This window comes from Narcine bancroftii, chromosome 4 (assembly GCF_036971445.1).
Source record: "Narcine bancroftii isolate sNarBan1 chromosome 4, sNarBan1.hap1, whole genome shotgun sequence".
NCBI lineage: Eukaryota > Metazoa > Chordata > Chondrichthyes > Torpediniformes > Narcinidae > Narcine > Narcine bancroftii.
This window is the reverse complement of record NC_091472.1, coordinates 24,869,179-24,885,428: the sequence shown is the minus strand read 5'-3', so window position 1 is coordinate 24,885,428 and position 16,250 is coordinate 24,869,179. Positions and strand designations below refer to the sequence as shown.

Genomic DNA, 16,250 nt, shown 5'->3' with positions numbered 1-16,250 from the left:
ATCGATTAATTAAGCGCTCAAACTGTTAAGTTTGAAAAGTATTATAACGCAGCTTCAACCTCTCCAATGCAATTTTTAAAATCTTCTGTTACCCCTTTCTGAAAGTACTTCTCTAGCTCAGCAATCTTATTTTCTAACTTTAAACTTTCTGCCATATATTGATTCTTAACTTTAGTTGAATACCTAATGATCTGACCTCTCAAATAAGCTTTTAAAGCATCTCATATTACAAAATGACTATCCACAGAATAAACATTTTCAGTCAAAAATAAAGAAATCTGCTCTTTAACAAAAGTAGCAAACTCTGATTTCTTCAGTAACATTACATTAAACTTCCATCTAAACGACGGATGTACTCCCTCCAAACTTTCACAAGAAAAAAAATAATAGTGAATGATCTGATATAACTACTTTTATATTCAGCTCATAATACTCTACCTTGTAAATGTACTGATACCAAAAATAAACCAATTCTGGAAAACGAATCATGTCTCGAAGAATAAAAAGAGAAATCTTTCTCTGTAGGATTAACTTTTCTCCAAATATCCTCCAAATTTAAATCTTTCATTAACACATTGATTTGTGTTGCCATCTTTGATTTCCTTATACTTTTTGGATTTCTGTCCAATAAAGGGTCAAGAACACAGTTAAAATCACCACCAACTAAAGCATTTTCATTAGCTTGGGTTAACAATAAAAAAGCTTCTAAAATAAACCGCTCATCGTCTATATTAGGGGCATAAAGATTCAGCGAAGTCCACGATTCAGCAAAGATTTTACAGTTCACTCTTAATACTCAACCAGCATACCCCTCTGAAGATTCCAATTCAAATGGTAAATTTTTATGAATCAAAATCGTTACTCCTCTTGTCTTAGAATTAAAATAAGAAAAAAAACATGACCAACCCAATCCCTTTTCAATTTCAAATGTTCTTTCTCAGTTAAATGTGTTTCTTGTAAAAAAGCAATATCAGTTTTCATTTTTTTTTATATAAGCCAATATTCTCTTTCTCTTAATTGGATTATTTAACCCCTGCACATTAAAAGTTGCAAAATTCAATTTAGACATCTTTTTTAACTACTAATATATTTACACACGATAAAATAATGCTCCCCTCTATAATTCTTCCAGAAAAGAAAAACCCCCTCAAAAAATTTTTTTAAATAAAACCACCTAAAGGTAGTAATACCCTAAAAAACTGGGTGTGGTGAACCCAACTAGTGGCAGATGACTATCAAAATTTTCAGTGTCATCCACCTCCCCCCCCCCCCCCCTCAGCCAGATACACATTAACTATTTAATCAAACACAATCAAATATAATCCATATATTCAGCCCAATGATTCCAAGCCCAACGACTGCTCCGGATCTTCAACATCAAGAAGAATTTGATTCATCTTTCTTTCCATACTTTCCATTCCCATGTCCATTTCTGTTTACTCTCCTCTTAGGATATAACGGAGGAGAAGATCCATTTCTTCGCAATTCCGGCAAAGAATTAGCAAAAACCAAAGCATCATAATCATTCTGAAAAAATTGAGTTTGCAAATTTCCATAGAAAACCTTCAAAATTGCAGGATAACGAAAAGCAAACTTGTAGCCTTTTCGCCACAAAACATCTTTAGCCATATTAAATTCTCATCGTTTTCTAATAACCTCTTGACTCAAATAGCATAACCATGTCACAGTGATTGCACCTTTTTGTTATTTTTGATAGCTACTCGTACTGCATCAGTGGATGAGTCCTCCACTGTGTCCTTTCTGAGTGCAACTATGACCCTCTCTGATTCATAATGAGCACTTTGAGTTCTGCGTGGACTTCTGGTCACTGTGCAGTAGGAAATATGTCATTAAGCTGGAAAGGGTGTAGAAAAGATTCAGAGAAATGTTGCTTGCAAATGGGGTTCCCCCTTCGGCATTGTGATTGGCTTGGATAAGTTTGGCCAGAGGGCCTGTTTCCAGGCAGTATAACTGTGACACTGTGAATCTGAATTAATACAATAATAGTTTTCGTAACATTCTACAAAACACTTAATCCAGTTCCTCCATTCCTCTGACCTAACCTCATGTTTGCAAAATGTTTCCTTTTCAGAAAAACTAAATGAAATGTTTTGCTAAAATTACATATTTAATAAACTGAATTAAATGTGTTCTTGAATGGCTTGTGGGCAAGCAAGAAGCTTTCCCTTGTGTGTTCTTTGATGATACTCTTGTCATGGAAATCATGAGTATGTGGCTGGAATGTGCAAAGGGTTCATGGTCACATTCTCATGACTAGAGATGTGCACTGGGCTCTGAGATTATTGGCCCTTCATAGAGAGAAGGGGCTATGCTGGGGTAGAATAAGAGTTTGAAATGCAATGGATTTAATGCAGTTTTATTGGTTCATTGGCCTAAAATTATTGTAAAGTTCTAATCTGCTGTCCAGCCATTCAGAAATCCAAACAACCTGGTATTACATTCACCAGGTAATGATTTCTGATTGCCCTGCTGACTCACCCACTCCCTGAGGAAATTTATGGTGATTTATTATATTTTTCCTAATAGCCTGAATACGCCTGAGATTATCTGATCTCGGAAGCTAAGCAGGCGCAGGCCTGGTCAGTACTTGGAGGGGAGACTGCCTAGGAACACCAGGTGCTATAGGTTTCTGTGACGGGCGTTGGACAAAGTGGCGACTCTATCTGCCTTTTGGAGACAAAAATTAAAGAATTTCATGTATGTTACATTATGTGCATTTTACAAACCAGGCACCCCCCCCCCCCCCCCCGCGCGTTATTTGCACGTGCGTGCTATATGAGAATACTTTTACATGTTGAAAGAATGCACACAATTAATAGCGGGCATGGGAAAGTTGAACTGGCAATTTATAGCAGGCGTAATAGTGGCATTGAAAAAAAACGTGCACAATATATAGCGGCCATGGGAAAGACGCGCTGGCAATTTATAGTGAGCATGGGAATATTATTAGCAAGCATGAGAATATAATAGCAGCAATGATGGAATGGGCACAATTTATAGCAGCTTTGGGAAAGATGCAATTTATAGCGAGCATGGGAATATTATAGCGAGCATGAGAATGTAATAGCGGCAGTGAAAGAATGGGCGCAATTTATAGCAGCTTTGGGAAAGATGCAATTTATAGCGAGCGTGGGAATATTATAGCGAGCATAAGAATGTAATAGCGTCAATGAAAGAATGGGCACAATTTATAGCAGCTTTGGGAAAGATGCAATTTATAGCGAGCGTGGGAATATTATAGCGAGCATGAGAATGTAATAGCGGCAGTGAAAGAATGGGCACAATTTATAGCAGGCGTGGGAAATTTTGATCTTGGGAATATCTCTTTGTACTGAATGCCATGGTATTCTTAATATTAGGACATTCTGGCCAGGGCCCTGCACCTTATCAATGTTAATTACCCAAACCCGTCCCTGAAGGAGGAGATAAACATATCAAGTGCCTCTGATTTGAGGCAACGTTACAATTAAAATCCTGCTTAACTCTGAAGCCTGTCTTCGATCTATTTAATTAATTCCTCTCCCGAGCTTGTTGATGTGTTGAGCAGGATATCATCTATATAATGGGTGATTGACACCTCTGGGGGAAGTTGATTGGGTGTTCGAGAGATTAACTGTGCTTTGTCTCATGTCCAATTTAAATGCAAATTGCTTTTTGCCAGTCAGAATTTAGAATACTTCACCTGCATGGTATATGCCATGTGCACGTTATACAAAAATATTTTTACATAATTTATGATTTTCTGCGCATTATATGCATGTGCGCATTATATGAGTGAAAATATGGTATTAGGTGCCAATAATAGAACCTTTGCCTTTATTTACCTTTGGATTGGTGTTGGAAAATTTGAAAATTGCCATCAAAATTCTGAGCATGCTGACTTATCTGGGTTTTACTGTTGGGTGGATGATTGCCTGTCAGGGAAGATGTTGATGAAAAGGCAACAAAAAGTTAAACAAGAATGAGCCATAATCGCATTGGACTGTAAAGTTGTGTCCACGTGTACTTTGTTTGGCCTATTTACCTCCTGTGATTTCTTTGACAGGTATAACCTTGCTTGCCATAGATTAGAAACACTTCTGCAGAATATTGACCTTCCTCCACTGAACAGTGCAAACAACGCTCAGTACTTCCTACGGAAACCAGACAAAGCAGTTGAGGAGGATAGTAAAGTTTTCTCAGCCTATCAGGACTGTATTCAGCTGCAGCTTCAACTCAACCTGGCTCATCATGCTGTGCGACGCCTTCGAGTAGCTCTTGGGACGAGCAGGAAGACTCTGCCAGAGACGTACGATTCAAAAGAATTGATTCAGAACTCTTCCACAGAACAGCTGCGCACCATTATCCGATACCTTCTGGATACACTTCTTAGTCTTTTACATTCATCCAGTGGTTAGTGTCTTTTTTTTTCCTTAACGATGTCTTTGTGTGCAATGATCACGAGTGGGTTAGGTTTCGTGACCATCCAGGAGATTTTAAGCTACGGCTCCCTCAGTAATGTCCAAAAGACTTTGGTGCCATTAGATTCTTTGTGAAAATGAAATGGTGGTGAGAAGGTGAGAAAAGCAAAGGTGGAGAAAAGCAAAATGAACAAAAATATTTTTACATAATTTATGTATAAGAGTACCCCTTATCTGAAATGCGTGGGAACAGAAGTGTTTCAGATTTTGGATTTTTCGGATTTTGGAATAATGGGTTTAGGGTAACGAAGCAGTACAGTTGCAACAGCTGTTAAACAATGGCAGGCTTTCAGTCTCTACCTCGCATTTGTCCTGATTGAACACCATCTGCCATGATCTGTAACTGATCTATATCTTGTTGTGTTTTGATCAAAAGGTTACAGAACACTGTATTTTATTTTTTAATTGCTATAATGTTGCTGATCATGTTACACTCAAATATGGCATTTTAGGTGGAGTTAAATTTCAGATTTCACATGAAAATGTTTTGACTTGCCTTGATTCAGAGCCATTTCCGCTATTTCACCATCGGTCATTTTCAACAATATCTTTTGTACCACAGACCAGAGAATAGCAAAAAACAGTGAGTAATGTACGTAGATCTGGTGGTGACGATAGTTGGTAACAAACTGGTGCCAACAGAGCGTCAGACCCCCACATAGGCAACTGAGGTCAAGTGGTGTCATGTTGGCATTCAGAAAGTTTGATTTTGGTGCATTTCGGATCTTCGGATAAGGGGTACTCTACCTGAAGTACCTGATACTCTCCCCATCAGCAATTGAGAGACGGATAAACTAATGGGTTAATTTTAACAAAATTTATTAATAAACTAACAATAATAGAATAAACCCAATAAACCTAACACCTGAACACGGCAACTCTATATAAACAACAGATGGGGGAGTGGGGGGGGGGGGGGGGTGGGTGGAACACAGTCCAAGCTCAAATGCTACCAAAAATCAATAATTCCCTAAACAAAATCCCAAAGTCAGTCACTTCAAGAAGGAACAGCTCACAGATCTGGTATCCAGGCTTGGGATTATTTGTTTCCTTGTGCACTGGTCTTTTCGTTTGAGGCTGTATCCAGATGACCGTGGTCCCTATGGACTTTCAACTTTGTCAGAGGAACACGAGATTGCCTTGAGTTTTGAATATGGCAACAACCACTTTCACTTAGGAATTTTCACAGTGAACTCCTGGGTTCTACATGAGGTTCACGCTGCTGAAGCCCTCCTTTGGGTTACTAAGTGACTTTCTGTCACGTGAGTTTTTCAAAGCCATCTTTAGGGTTAACAAATGTCCCTCTGTCATGAGAGTCCTCTCCTTTGGACAACCTGGCTTGAATGGTCCATTAACTTCTGGCACGTGAAGTCCTCCTCTTGAAAGGGGATGGGAGAGGCACTGTCAGTCCCACACTCTCTCTGGGTATTAGAATTCCCTAAACTGTTGTCAGGACAGCAGTGTTGGCACCTGTGTACAAAGTAGCTCAGTCTTCCTTTTCCCACTGAAGCTACTGGGTGAGCACACTGACATACAACTCCAGATGACAGTGCCAGAACCCGTGAACGAAGCAACTCAGCGTGTGGCCTGCTGAAGCTGCCAGTTGAGCACGCACAATCAGACCAACTGCCTGCAGTCCAATCCACCAGCTTACCTCTCCAAAACCAGCGTGCTGGGCTTTTTAAATTGCCCAGCGCATGCCTCCAGCTCTCCCCATTGCGACCCCACTGACTTCCAGCGTGTGGTTTCCGTACTTTGACAGCTGTCAAAGTTCCCTAGTGGTAGCCCAGCACTACTACAGCTCCTAGCAGCTGTCAAATCCCCACAGTATGGTCAGTCCCGTCCTCAGTCAAAAAATAGTCCAAGGACCCTAACAATCCTAATGACATTGCATTTGAGATGGAGTGAAATTTTCAGCTGTTCCTGCTTTAACTGTTGTTTCAGTACACTTTTAACTACAAATGTAGTTAACTGTCTGCTTTGCTGAGAGCTAGTTAGCAACTGCAATATGAAGTTTGATCTTTAATAAAGTATCAGCTCAGAATGAAGTGATTTTTTTTTTAAATTTAGAGATACAGCATGGTAACAGGCCCTTCTGACCCATGAGCCTGTGCCACCAAACTATATGCATGTAACCAATTATTTGTCGGTTGAAATACTTGAGTTGGAGAGATGCAATATGTTTTAATGTGTGGGTGCACTCTGAAGTTCAGGACAAAAAAACTTGTTTTCTTTTGGTGTAGGCAGACCCAGTGTTTCGTCATTGACAGTATGGAAAGTAGCATTCTTAGTTGTTACGAACCGCGGGCATAGAACACACATTGTTATCTGAATCCTGTTTTGTCATGAAAGGCCAGATTTCGTATAATTTAAGTTTTGCAGTCCGTTTTCAATTCAAAACCATTTGTTTTGCAATTATGACGTAACTTAATTTTGTAGGGAGCATTTGATATCCCACTCTGTTCATTGGAGAGACGGTGACACAAAATTCCAAAGTACAAAGGGAAAAACATGAGATGAAGCCTCTGAGTTGCGCTACTGTCAGATAAAATATTTCAGTGTATTGCCAACGTGAATTTGCTGGAAAGTTCATTGTCCAACTCTGCTGCCACAGCTGGGTCATGACATTATGATTGCTAATAGATGACTGAAAAATATTAAATGCTCAAAATGTGAGGCGAACAGAAAACAGGAACAAATGACCAGTTAACCTAACTTCAGACACTGGCACTAAAGCGAAGGTTAAATTTGCAAATGATGCAAAACTTTAGTTGAAAGGTAATTTTTTAATTAATTAAATTTAAAATTTTTTGACATACTGCACATTAACAGGCCCTTTAGGCCCACGAGCCCATCCCACCTAATTACACCCAGTTAACCTACTACCCTCAGGTTTTGAAGAGTGGGAGGGAACCTGTGCCCCTGGGAAAATCACTCACAGCTCTGGGGAGAACGTCCAAACTCCTTATGGATAGTGCGGGCTTTGAACCTCTATACCAATTGCTGGCACTGTAAAGGAGTTGTGCTAACTGTGTTGCAAGTAAATTGTGAAGACAGCTTAAGAAAGTAACAAAAGCATACACTGGAGGAAGATTAAAGAGTGGGCAGATGCTTATAAATGTAGAGAAAAATGTACCCGGGTTTTTTTTTTGGTGGGGGGGGTTGGTTGCCAGTGGGGTTGGTGGGTGGGTAGGTGGAAACCAGTATGTAATCTATATGGAGAATGAATGTCTTAATATTTGGTTCACCGATGCTGGTATTACAGCTAACAATGAGGAAAGCTGCTGGTATCGCTGAACACTAAGAGAATTGAATAGTAAAATTAAGAATTTATGCTACACTTATATGAACCAGTAATAAGACCACACCTAGATTGTATGATATTGGTCTCCATATGTAAAGAAGGATATTAATGCAATGGAAGCCATTCAAAGAAGATTTGCTGGAAAGGTTTGATTGCTTTTTGAGGAAAGCTTGGAGGGTCTGGCTTTTTTCTTGAAGGTCATGTCTTTGGAGCTTACTTGCTGGAGGCAATGGAACCAGTCTTTGAATATTTTTGAGATATGTATTTCTTGGTATGCAAGGGAGTGAAAGATTCATGTGTAGAATGTGGATAGGAATGTAGAATCGAGGTGATGATCGCAACCTTATTGAATGGTGGAGCGTGACTGAATGGCCCACTCCTCATAATTGCTATATACCTTTGTCAGAATATACCTTGTGCAGAATATGCAGTTGTACATGGTGAACTAACGCACTTGGGAGAATAATATCTTTAAATGGAGATCAGAGTGAAAACCAATGCGAGTAGCCATGTTGAATCTGAAATCTTTTTAACGGATTCCCAAGAAATGTACAGTTGTGTGCATGTATATAATAAGATTTAATTTCTTAGCAATGTTATCATCATGCTTCAATATCAAATTTGAAAGACGTTTTGCAAATTTGATGTCTTTCTTTGGCTTGGCTTCGCAGACGAAGATTTATGGAGGGGGTAAAAGTCCACGTCAGCTGCAGGCTCGTTTGTGGCTGACAAGTCCGATGTGGGACAGGCAGACACGGTTGCAGCGGCTGCAGGGGAAAATTGGTTGGTTGGGGTTGGGTGTTGGGTTTTTCCTCCTTTGCCTTTTGTCAGTGAGGTGGGCTCTGCGGTCTTCTTCAAAGGAGGTTGCTGCCCGCCAAACTGTGAGGCGCCAAGATGCACGGTTTGAGGCGATATCAGCCCACTGGCGGTGGTCAATGTGGCAGGCACCAAGAGATTTCTTTTTTTTTAATTTAATTTTTTATTTTTGACATCATAAATCACATTAGTCATGATACACACTTTTTCCTTTTCACACATATACAGTGACATTTTCTCCCCCCCCTCCCTCCTCCCAACCCACCCCCCCACCCCCCCCCCCCCCCCATCCATTTAAGGTATACAATCTAGGATACATTAAACCAGTCAGACAATGTTGTCACTCAACAAAAATACACCAGAAATTCTACTGAGTCCATTCTTTTCTTTCCTTCTCCTTCCATCAACTTAGGTAATGATTGTCCCCGGTAGGTTTTCGCTATTGTATTTAATGTAAGGCTCCCATATTTGTTTGAATATTTCAATATTATTTCTTAAACTATATGTTATTTTTTCTAATGGAATACATTTATTCATTTCTATATACCATTGTTGTATTTTCAAATTATCTTCCAATTTCCAGGTTGACATAATTCATTTTTTTGCTACGGCTAGAGCTATCTTAACAAATCTTTTTTGTGCATCCTCCAAATCAATTCCAAATTCTTTGTTTTTTATGTTACTTAGGAGAAAGATCTCTGGATTCTTTGGTATATTGTTTTCTGTTATTTTATTTAATATCTGATTGAGATCTTCCCAAAATTTTTCTACTTTCTCACATGTCCAGATTGCATGAATTATTGTTCCCATTTCTTTTTTACATCGAAAACATCTATCAGATACTGTTGGGTCCCATTTATTTAACTTTTGAGGTGTAATGTATAGTCTGTGTATCCAGTTATATTGTATCATACGTAGCCTCGTATTTATTGTATTTCTCATCGTTCCAGAACATAATTTCTCCCATGTTTCCTTTTTTATCTTTATATTTAAATCTTGTTCCCATTTTTGTTTAGTTTTACCATTTGTTTCCTCATTCTCCTTTTCTTGCAGTTTAATATACATATTTGTTATAAGTCTTTTGATTATCATTGTATCTGTAATCACATATTCAAGGTTACTTCCCTCTGGCAAACTCAAACTGCTTCCTAATTTATCCTTCAAGTAGGATCTCAATTGGTAATATGCCAGCGCTGTATCTTGAGTTATATTGTACTTATCTTTCATTTGTTCAAAGGATAAGAATCTATTTCCTGAAAAACAATTTTCTATTCTTTTAATCCCTTTTTTTTCCCATTCTCTAAAGGAAAGGTTATCTATTGTAAAAGGGAGTAACTTGTTTTGCGTCAATATTAGTTTTGGTAATTGATAATTTGTTTTATTTCTTTCTACATGAATCTTCTTCCAAATATTGAGGAGATGATGTAATACTGGAGAACTTCTATGTTGTACCAATTTTTCATCCCATTTATATAATATGTGTTCATGTATCTTTTCCCCTATTTTATCTAATTCTAATCTCGTCCAATCTGGCAGTTCATAATATTTCTGTTTTGTCTTCATTATATTCTTCTCCACCTTATATGTTTGTAGTGTTTCATATTTTATTTTTTTATCCGCCAATTCTCTTCTTTTAGTTGTATCTTCCTTCATTGTTAATTCTTTTTCTATATTTACTATTTCCCTTTCCAACTGCTCTGTTTCCTGATTATAGTCCTTCTTCATCTTGGTCACATAACTTATTATTTGCCCTCTAATGAATGCTTTCATTGCATCCCATAGTATAAACTTATCTTCCACTGATTCCGTATTTATTTCAAAATACATTTTTATTTGTTTTTCAATAAATTCTCTAAAATCCTGCCTTTTAAGTAACATGGGGTTTAATCTCCATCTATACATTCTTGGAGGGATGTCCTCTAGCTTTACTGTCAATATGAGGGGTGAATGGTCCGATAGTATTCTAGCTTTATATTCTGTTTTTCTTACTCTATCTTGCATACTAGCTGATAACAAAAATAGGTCTATTCTTGAGTATGTTTTATGTCTAGCCGAGTAATATGAATATTCCTTTTCTTTTGGGTGTTGTTTCCTCCATATATCCAAAAGTTGCATTTCTTCCATTGATTTAATTATAAATTTGGTTACTTTCTTTCTGTTAATTTTTTTCCCAGTTTTATCCATATTTGAATCCAAATTCAGGTTGAAATCCCCTCCTATTAATATGTTCCCTTGCGTATCTGCTACCTTCAAAAAGATATCTTGCATAAACTTTTGATCTTCTTCGTTAGGTGAATATACATTGAGTAGATTCCAAAACTCCGAATATATCTGACATTTTATCATTACATATCTCCCTGCTGGATCTATTATTTCCTCTTCTATTTTAAATGGCACATTTTTACTAATTAATATAGCCACTCCTCTTGCTTTTGAATTATACGATGCTGCTGTTACATGTCCTACCCAATCTCTCTTTAATTTCTTGTGCTCCAATTCAGTTAAGTGTGTTTCTTGCACAAATGCTATATCAATTTTTTCTTTTTTCAGTAAATTTAGCAGTTTCTTCCTTTTAATTTGGTTATGTATTCCATTAATATTTATAGTCATATAGTTCAACGTAGTCATTTTATACTTTGTTTATCTTCCCTTTCCGTTTTTCCATCATTACCTTTCCTCCTTTTCCATTTCTGTTTTCTTATTTTAAACCCTTTATAAGACAACATTCCTAAAACATCAAACATTTTCCTTATTCTCCTATTTAAAACTTCTTTAGCCCCAATCTCCCCTTCCCCTCCTGAGTTGTCCTTTATCCCTTGTCGAACAACCACAAATCCCCTCTCCATTTGGGTTTGCGAAATCACTCGCAAGCGTCAGCTGATTTTGCAGTGACCGCAACTCCTCCCCACCCATCCCCCCCAGAAAAGATTTCACTTTTCATATGTTACAAAGGTCACTCTTTTAGTTCCCTCCTTATTCCCTCTATTCCATTTCCTTCCCTTATTAATTCTTGTCTATACTATCTATATTTTCCTCTAAATACAGATGCATTCACGTATGCACATTATACATATACACTCTTATACCTCTTTACCCACATACATATAAATCGTGGTCATTTTTACTCTCATTACACGTCTTCATCCCTCAGTCTATTTTGTAATTGTTCTGCAAATTTTCCTGCTTCTTCTGGATCCGAGAATAGTTTGTTTTGTTGTCCTGGAATAATATTTTCAATACCGCTGGATGCTTTAGTATAAATTTATACCCTTTCTTCCATAAAATCGCCTTTACTGTATTGAACTCTTTTCTCTTCTTTAGGAGTTCAAAACTTATATCTGGATAAATGAAGATTTTTTGCCCTTTGTACTCCAGTGGCTTGTTGCCCTCTCTTACTTTTTCCATTGTCTTCTCCAGTACCTTTTCTCTTGTAGTATATCTTAGGAATTTTACTAAAATAGATCTTGGTTTTTGTTGTGGTTGTGGTTTAAAGGCCAATGCTCTATGTGCCCTTTCTATTTCCATTTCTTGCTGTAGTTCTGGACATCCTAAGATCCTAGGGATCCAATCTTTTATAAACTCTCTCATATTCTTGCCTTCTTCATCTTCCTTAAGGCCCACTATCTTTATGTTATTTCTTCTGTTATGGTTTTCCATTGTATCTATTTTCTGAGCTAACAGTTCTTGTGTCTCTATAACTTTTTTATTCGATTCCTCTAATTTCTTTTTTAAGTCCTCTACCTCCATTTCTACTGCTGCTTCCCGCTCTTCCATCTTGTCCATTTTCTTTCCCATTTCTGTTAAGGTCATATCTATTTTATTCATTTTCTCTTCTGTGTTGTTTATTCTTCTTCTTAAATCATTAAATTCCTGTGTTTGCCATTCTTTAAATGACTCCATGTATCCTTTAATAAGAGAAAGTAAATCCTTTATCTTGCCTTTCCCTTCTTCTATTTCACTTTACTCTTCCTCTTCTTCTTCCTCTGGGTTGGCCATCTGTTGTTTCTTTGTTGCCCTTTTCTTATCTTCTTTCTTGTTTTCATTGTCTTCTGTGTTCTCTTCTTGCTGCAGGTGTTCTGCAGCTGTCGTTGCCGGTTGTGGAGATCGACTCCCCAGCTGGTCACCCCTCCCGTCGGTGTGTTTATTTTTCACGCGCACCGCGCATGCGCGAGGAGTCGCGCATGCGCGGTTGCGCACTTTTACTCGGCTCAGAGAGCCATTTTTGTAGTCCACTTTCTACCGACCTGAGGGAGCGGGTTTCTCTCTCCACCGCGGGCCTCTTCGAACAGGTAAGGCCTTCTCCTTCTTCCTCTGTTGTCTTCTCTTCCTCTCTTCTTACCGTTGATTTCGATTTTTCTTTTTTTGTCGCCATCTTCTTTCCACCTTTATACTCACTTTTCTTTAACTTTTATTTCTGTGCCTTTGTGTCTTCTTTTGTTTTTTCCGACTTTTCTGGAGTTCACCGTCCGGCCACTACTCCATCACGTGACTCCCCCCCACCAAGAGATTTCTTTTGGCAGTCCTTGTACCTTTTCTTTGGTGCACCTCTGTCACGGTGGCCAGTGGAGAGCTCACCATATAACACAATCGTAATGGTAAAGTAAAATGATAGTTGGTAAGACGTAAATTAGTACAGGTTCACAATCCTTTATCCAGACGTCTAAAATCCGGAAAGCTCCAAAAACTGGCAAGAGGGGAGAGAGACTGGCAGTGCGAGTCATGCGGGTGAGAGACTGGCAGTGCAAGTCGGGTGGGTGAGGGGGGAGACCAGCAGCGCGTCGGGAGGACGAGGGGGGTAGATCGGTAGCGCGACTGGAAGGGGTTGGGGGTGGATACGGCAGCACAAATGGGGTGTGCTTAAATCTGGGAAAATCCTAAATTCGGAACACACTGACCCCAAGGGTTCGAGATAAAGGATTGTGTACCTGTACAGTTAGTTTAAAAACAATATCACAATAACATTTTGTATGTTACCTTCATTAAGCAAATTAGGATTAGGGAAGATTTAAAGTTTTGTGGTTGGAAATGATTTGATTTTTGATTTTACTTTTCATCATCAATGTTTAGAACTGACGTCTGTTCTGTCAGAGATTCTCTGATACATTTTTTGAGTGGTTATGATGACATCATATCAACACAAAAGGTATATAAAACATACAGTTTACTAACTGTTGGTTAGTTCAGGTAACCTGCTACTTCCTGCCCATCTCTTCATTGAAATAAAAATTGAATTCTGTTCCATCCTGTGCCCCACATTGACACAGACTAAAAATCACAATTGATGTTGTTTATATTTTTCACTAATTGTCCATTTAATTTTTTGTAGGTCATGCTGTGCCAGCAATTCTTCAAAATACATTTCACGCCCAAGCCTGTGAGGAGCTGTTTAAACACCTATGCATTAGTGGTACCCCCAAAATACGTCTGCATGCTGGCCTGCTCCTTGTGCAGCTGTGTGGTGGAGAGAGGTGGTGGGGACAGTTCCTGTCCAACGTTTTACAGGAACTTTATAACTCTGAGCAACATCTTATTTTCCCACAGGACAGGTAGGTGGTCTGTACAATCATCACTGAGTGGTTTACATCCGTTTAACGAAATTAGAATGAAATCTCCACCATTCAATTACCCAAACTCTTGAAAATGTGAAATCCTTTAAGACTCATTTATTGCTAAATCACACATTTAAATTTGAATATGGTATAAGCTGACTGGCTATTTAAACCTGTTCTTTCTTTGGCTTGGCTTCGCGGACGAAGATTTATGGAGGGGGTAAAAAGTCCACGTCAGCTGCAGGCTCGTTTGTGGCTGACCAGTCCGATGCGGGACAGGCAGACACGATTGCAGCGGTTGCAAGGGAAAATTGGTTGGTTGGGGTTGGGTGTTGGGTTTTTCCTCCTTTGCCTTTTGTCAGTGAGGTGGGCTCTGCGGTCTTCTTCAAAGGAGGCTGCTGCCCGCCAAACTGTGAGGCGCCAAGATGCACGGTTTGAGGCGTTATCAGCCCACTGGCGGTGGTCAATGTGGCAGGCACCAAGAGATTTCTTTAGACAGTCCTTGTACCTTTTCTTTGGTGCACCTCTGTCACGGTGGCCAGTGGAGAGCTCGCCATATAATACGATCTTGGGAAGGCGATGGTCCTCCATTCTGGAGACGTGACCCATCCAGCGCAGCTGGATCTTCAGCAGCGTGGACTCGATGCTGTCGACCTCTGCCATCTCGAGTACCTCGACGTTAGGGGTGTGAGCGCTCCAATGGATGTTGAGGATGGAGCGGAGACAACGCTGGTGGAAGCGTTCTAGGAGCCGTAGGTGGTGCCGGTAGAGGACCCATGATTCGGAGCCGAACAGGAGTGTGGGTATGACAACGGCTCTGTATACGCTTATCTTTGTGAGGTTTTTCAGTTGGTTGTTTTTCCAGACTCTTTTGTGTAGTCTTCCAAAGGCGCTATTTGCCTTGGCGAGTCTGTTGTCTATCTCATTGTCGATCCTTGCATCTGATGAAATGGTGCAGCCGAGATAGGTAAACTGGTTGACCGTTTTGAGTTTTGTGTGCCCGATGGAGATGTGGGGGGGCTGGTAGTCATGGTGGGGAGCTGGCTGATGGAGGACCTCAGTTTTCTTCAGGCTGACTTCCAGGCCAAACATTTTGGCAGTTTCCGCAAAGCAGGACGTCAAGCGCTGAACCCTAACCCTAACCCTAACCCTAACCCTAACCCTAACCCTAACCCTAACCCTAACCCTTAACCCTAACCCTAACCCTAACCCTAACCCTAACCCTAACCCTAACCCTAACCCTAACCCTAAACCTGTGCCATCCAATTAACCTACAACCCAGTACGTTTTGAAGGGTGGGAGGAAACCGGAGCACCCCGGGGAAAACCCACACAAACATGGGGAGCATGTCTGAACCCCCCCACCCTTGCAGATAGTGGTGGATTTGGGACCTAACTTCCATGATGTCTGAAATTTGAGAGTGGACTGGAGATGGTTCAGAGGTTGTAGCTACATCCAAAGGTCTATAGTTGTGACAAAATGCTCCAACTCTGAAGCTTAATGTTAAATTTCCTGTTTGTAAGAGCACAAAATTTAAAAAAATTTCTTACTGTCTCTCTTCTTTCAGAGTTTTCATGTTACTTTCCTGCTTTGGTCAGCGGTCACTTGGTAATAGTGGGGTCTTAGAAGGCTTACTGAATCTTTTGGATAACTTGCTGTCATCTCTGCAGCCACAGATAACAACTTACAGACACACAGAGGGTAAGGATGTATCTCTATCTCAATACGAATTATGAAACTAAATAATTCATGATCAGAATTTGTGTTTGTACAGTGGAGTGAAATTTGATTTCAAACTTATCTTTAATTTATTTATATTTTGGTCTTAAATAATTTGCAGCTTTTACGTGTCATGTTATGTTTAGTGCTTGTTCATAGAACATTACAACACAGTACAGGCCCCTCTTCCCACAATGTGTCAGCCAACATAAACCTACTCAACAATTGAAACCTCTCTACCTCTCACCCTCTATTTTTCTTGCATCCACATGCCTATCTAAGAGTCTTTTAAATGTTTCTATTATCCAATTCTCTTCCACCCACCCTGGCAATGCATTCCAGGCACACTCTGCTATGGGTATATATTTTTTAACAAATCTT

At 39.4% G+C, this 16,250-nt stretch overlaps 1 protein-coding gene across 1 annotated transcript in view; it reads left to right on the top strand.

Moving 5' to 3' along the window:
- Positions 1 to 16,250, top strand: part of birc6 (baculoviral IAP repeat containing 6) — a gene marked incomplete at its 5' end in the record, with an annotated part of 290,465 nt that overhangs the window by 100,133 nt on the left and 174,082 nt on the right. Inside the window, 3 exons of the mRNA XM_069936120.1 lie at positions 4,067 to 4,413; positions 13,928 to 14,147; positions 15,718 to 15,851. Of these exons, the coding sequence (XP_069792221.1) occupies positions 4,067 to 4,413; positions 13,928 to 14,147; positions 15,718 to 15,851 (701 nt within the window). The remainder of the gene's footprint in view (positions 1 to 4,066; positions 4,414 to 13,927; positions 14,148 to 15,717; positions 15,852 to 16,250) is intronic.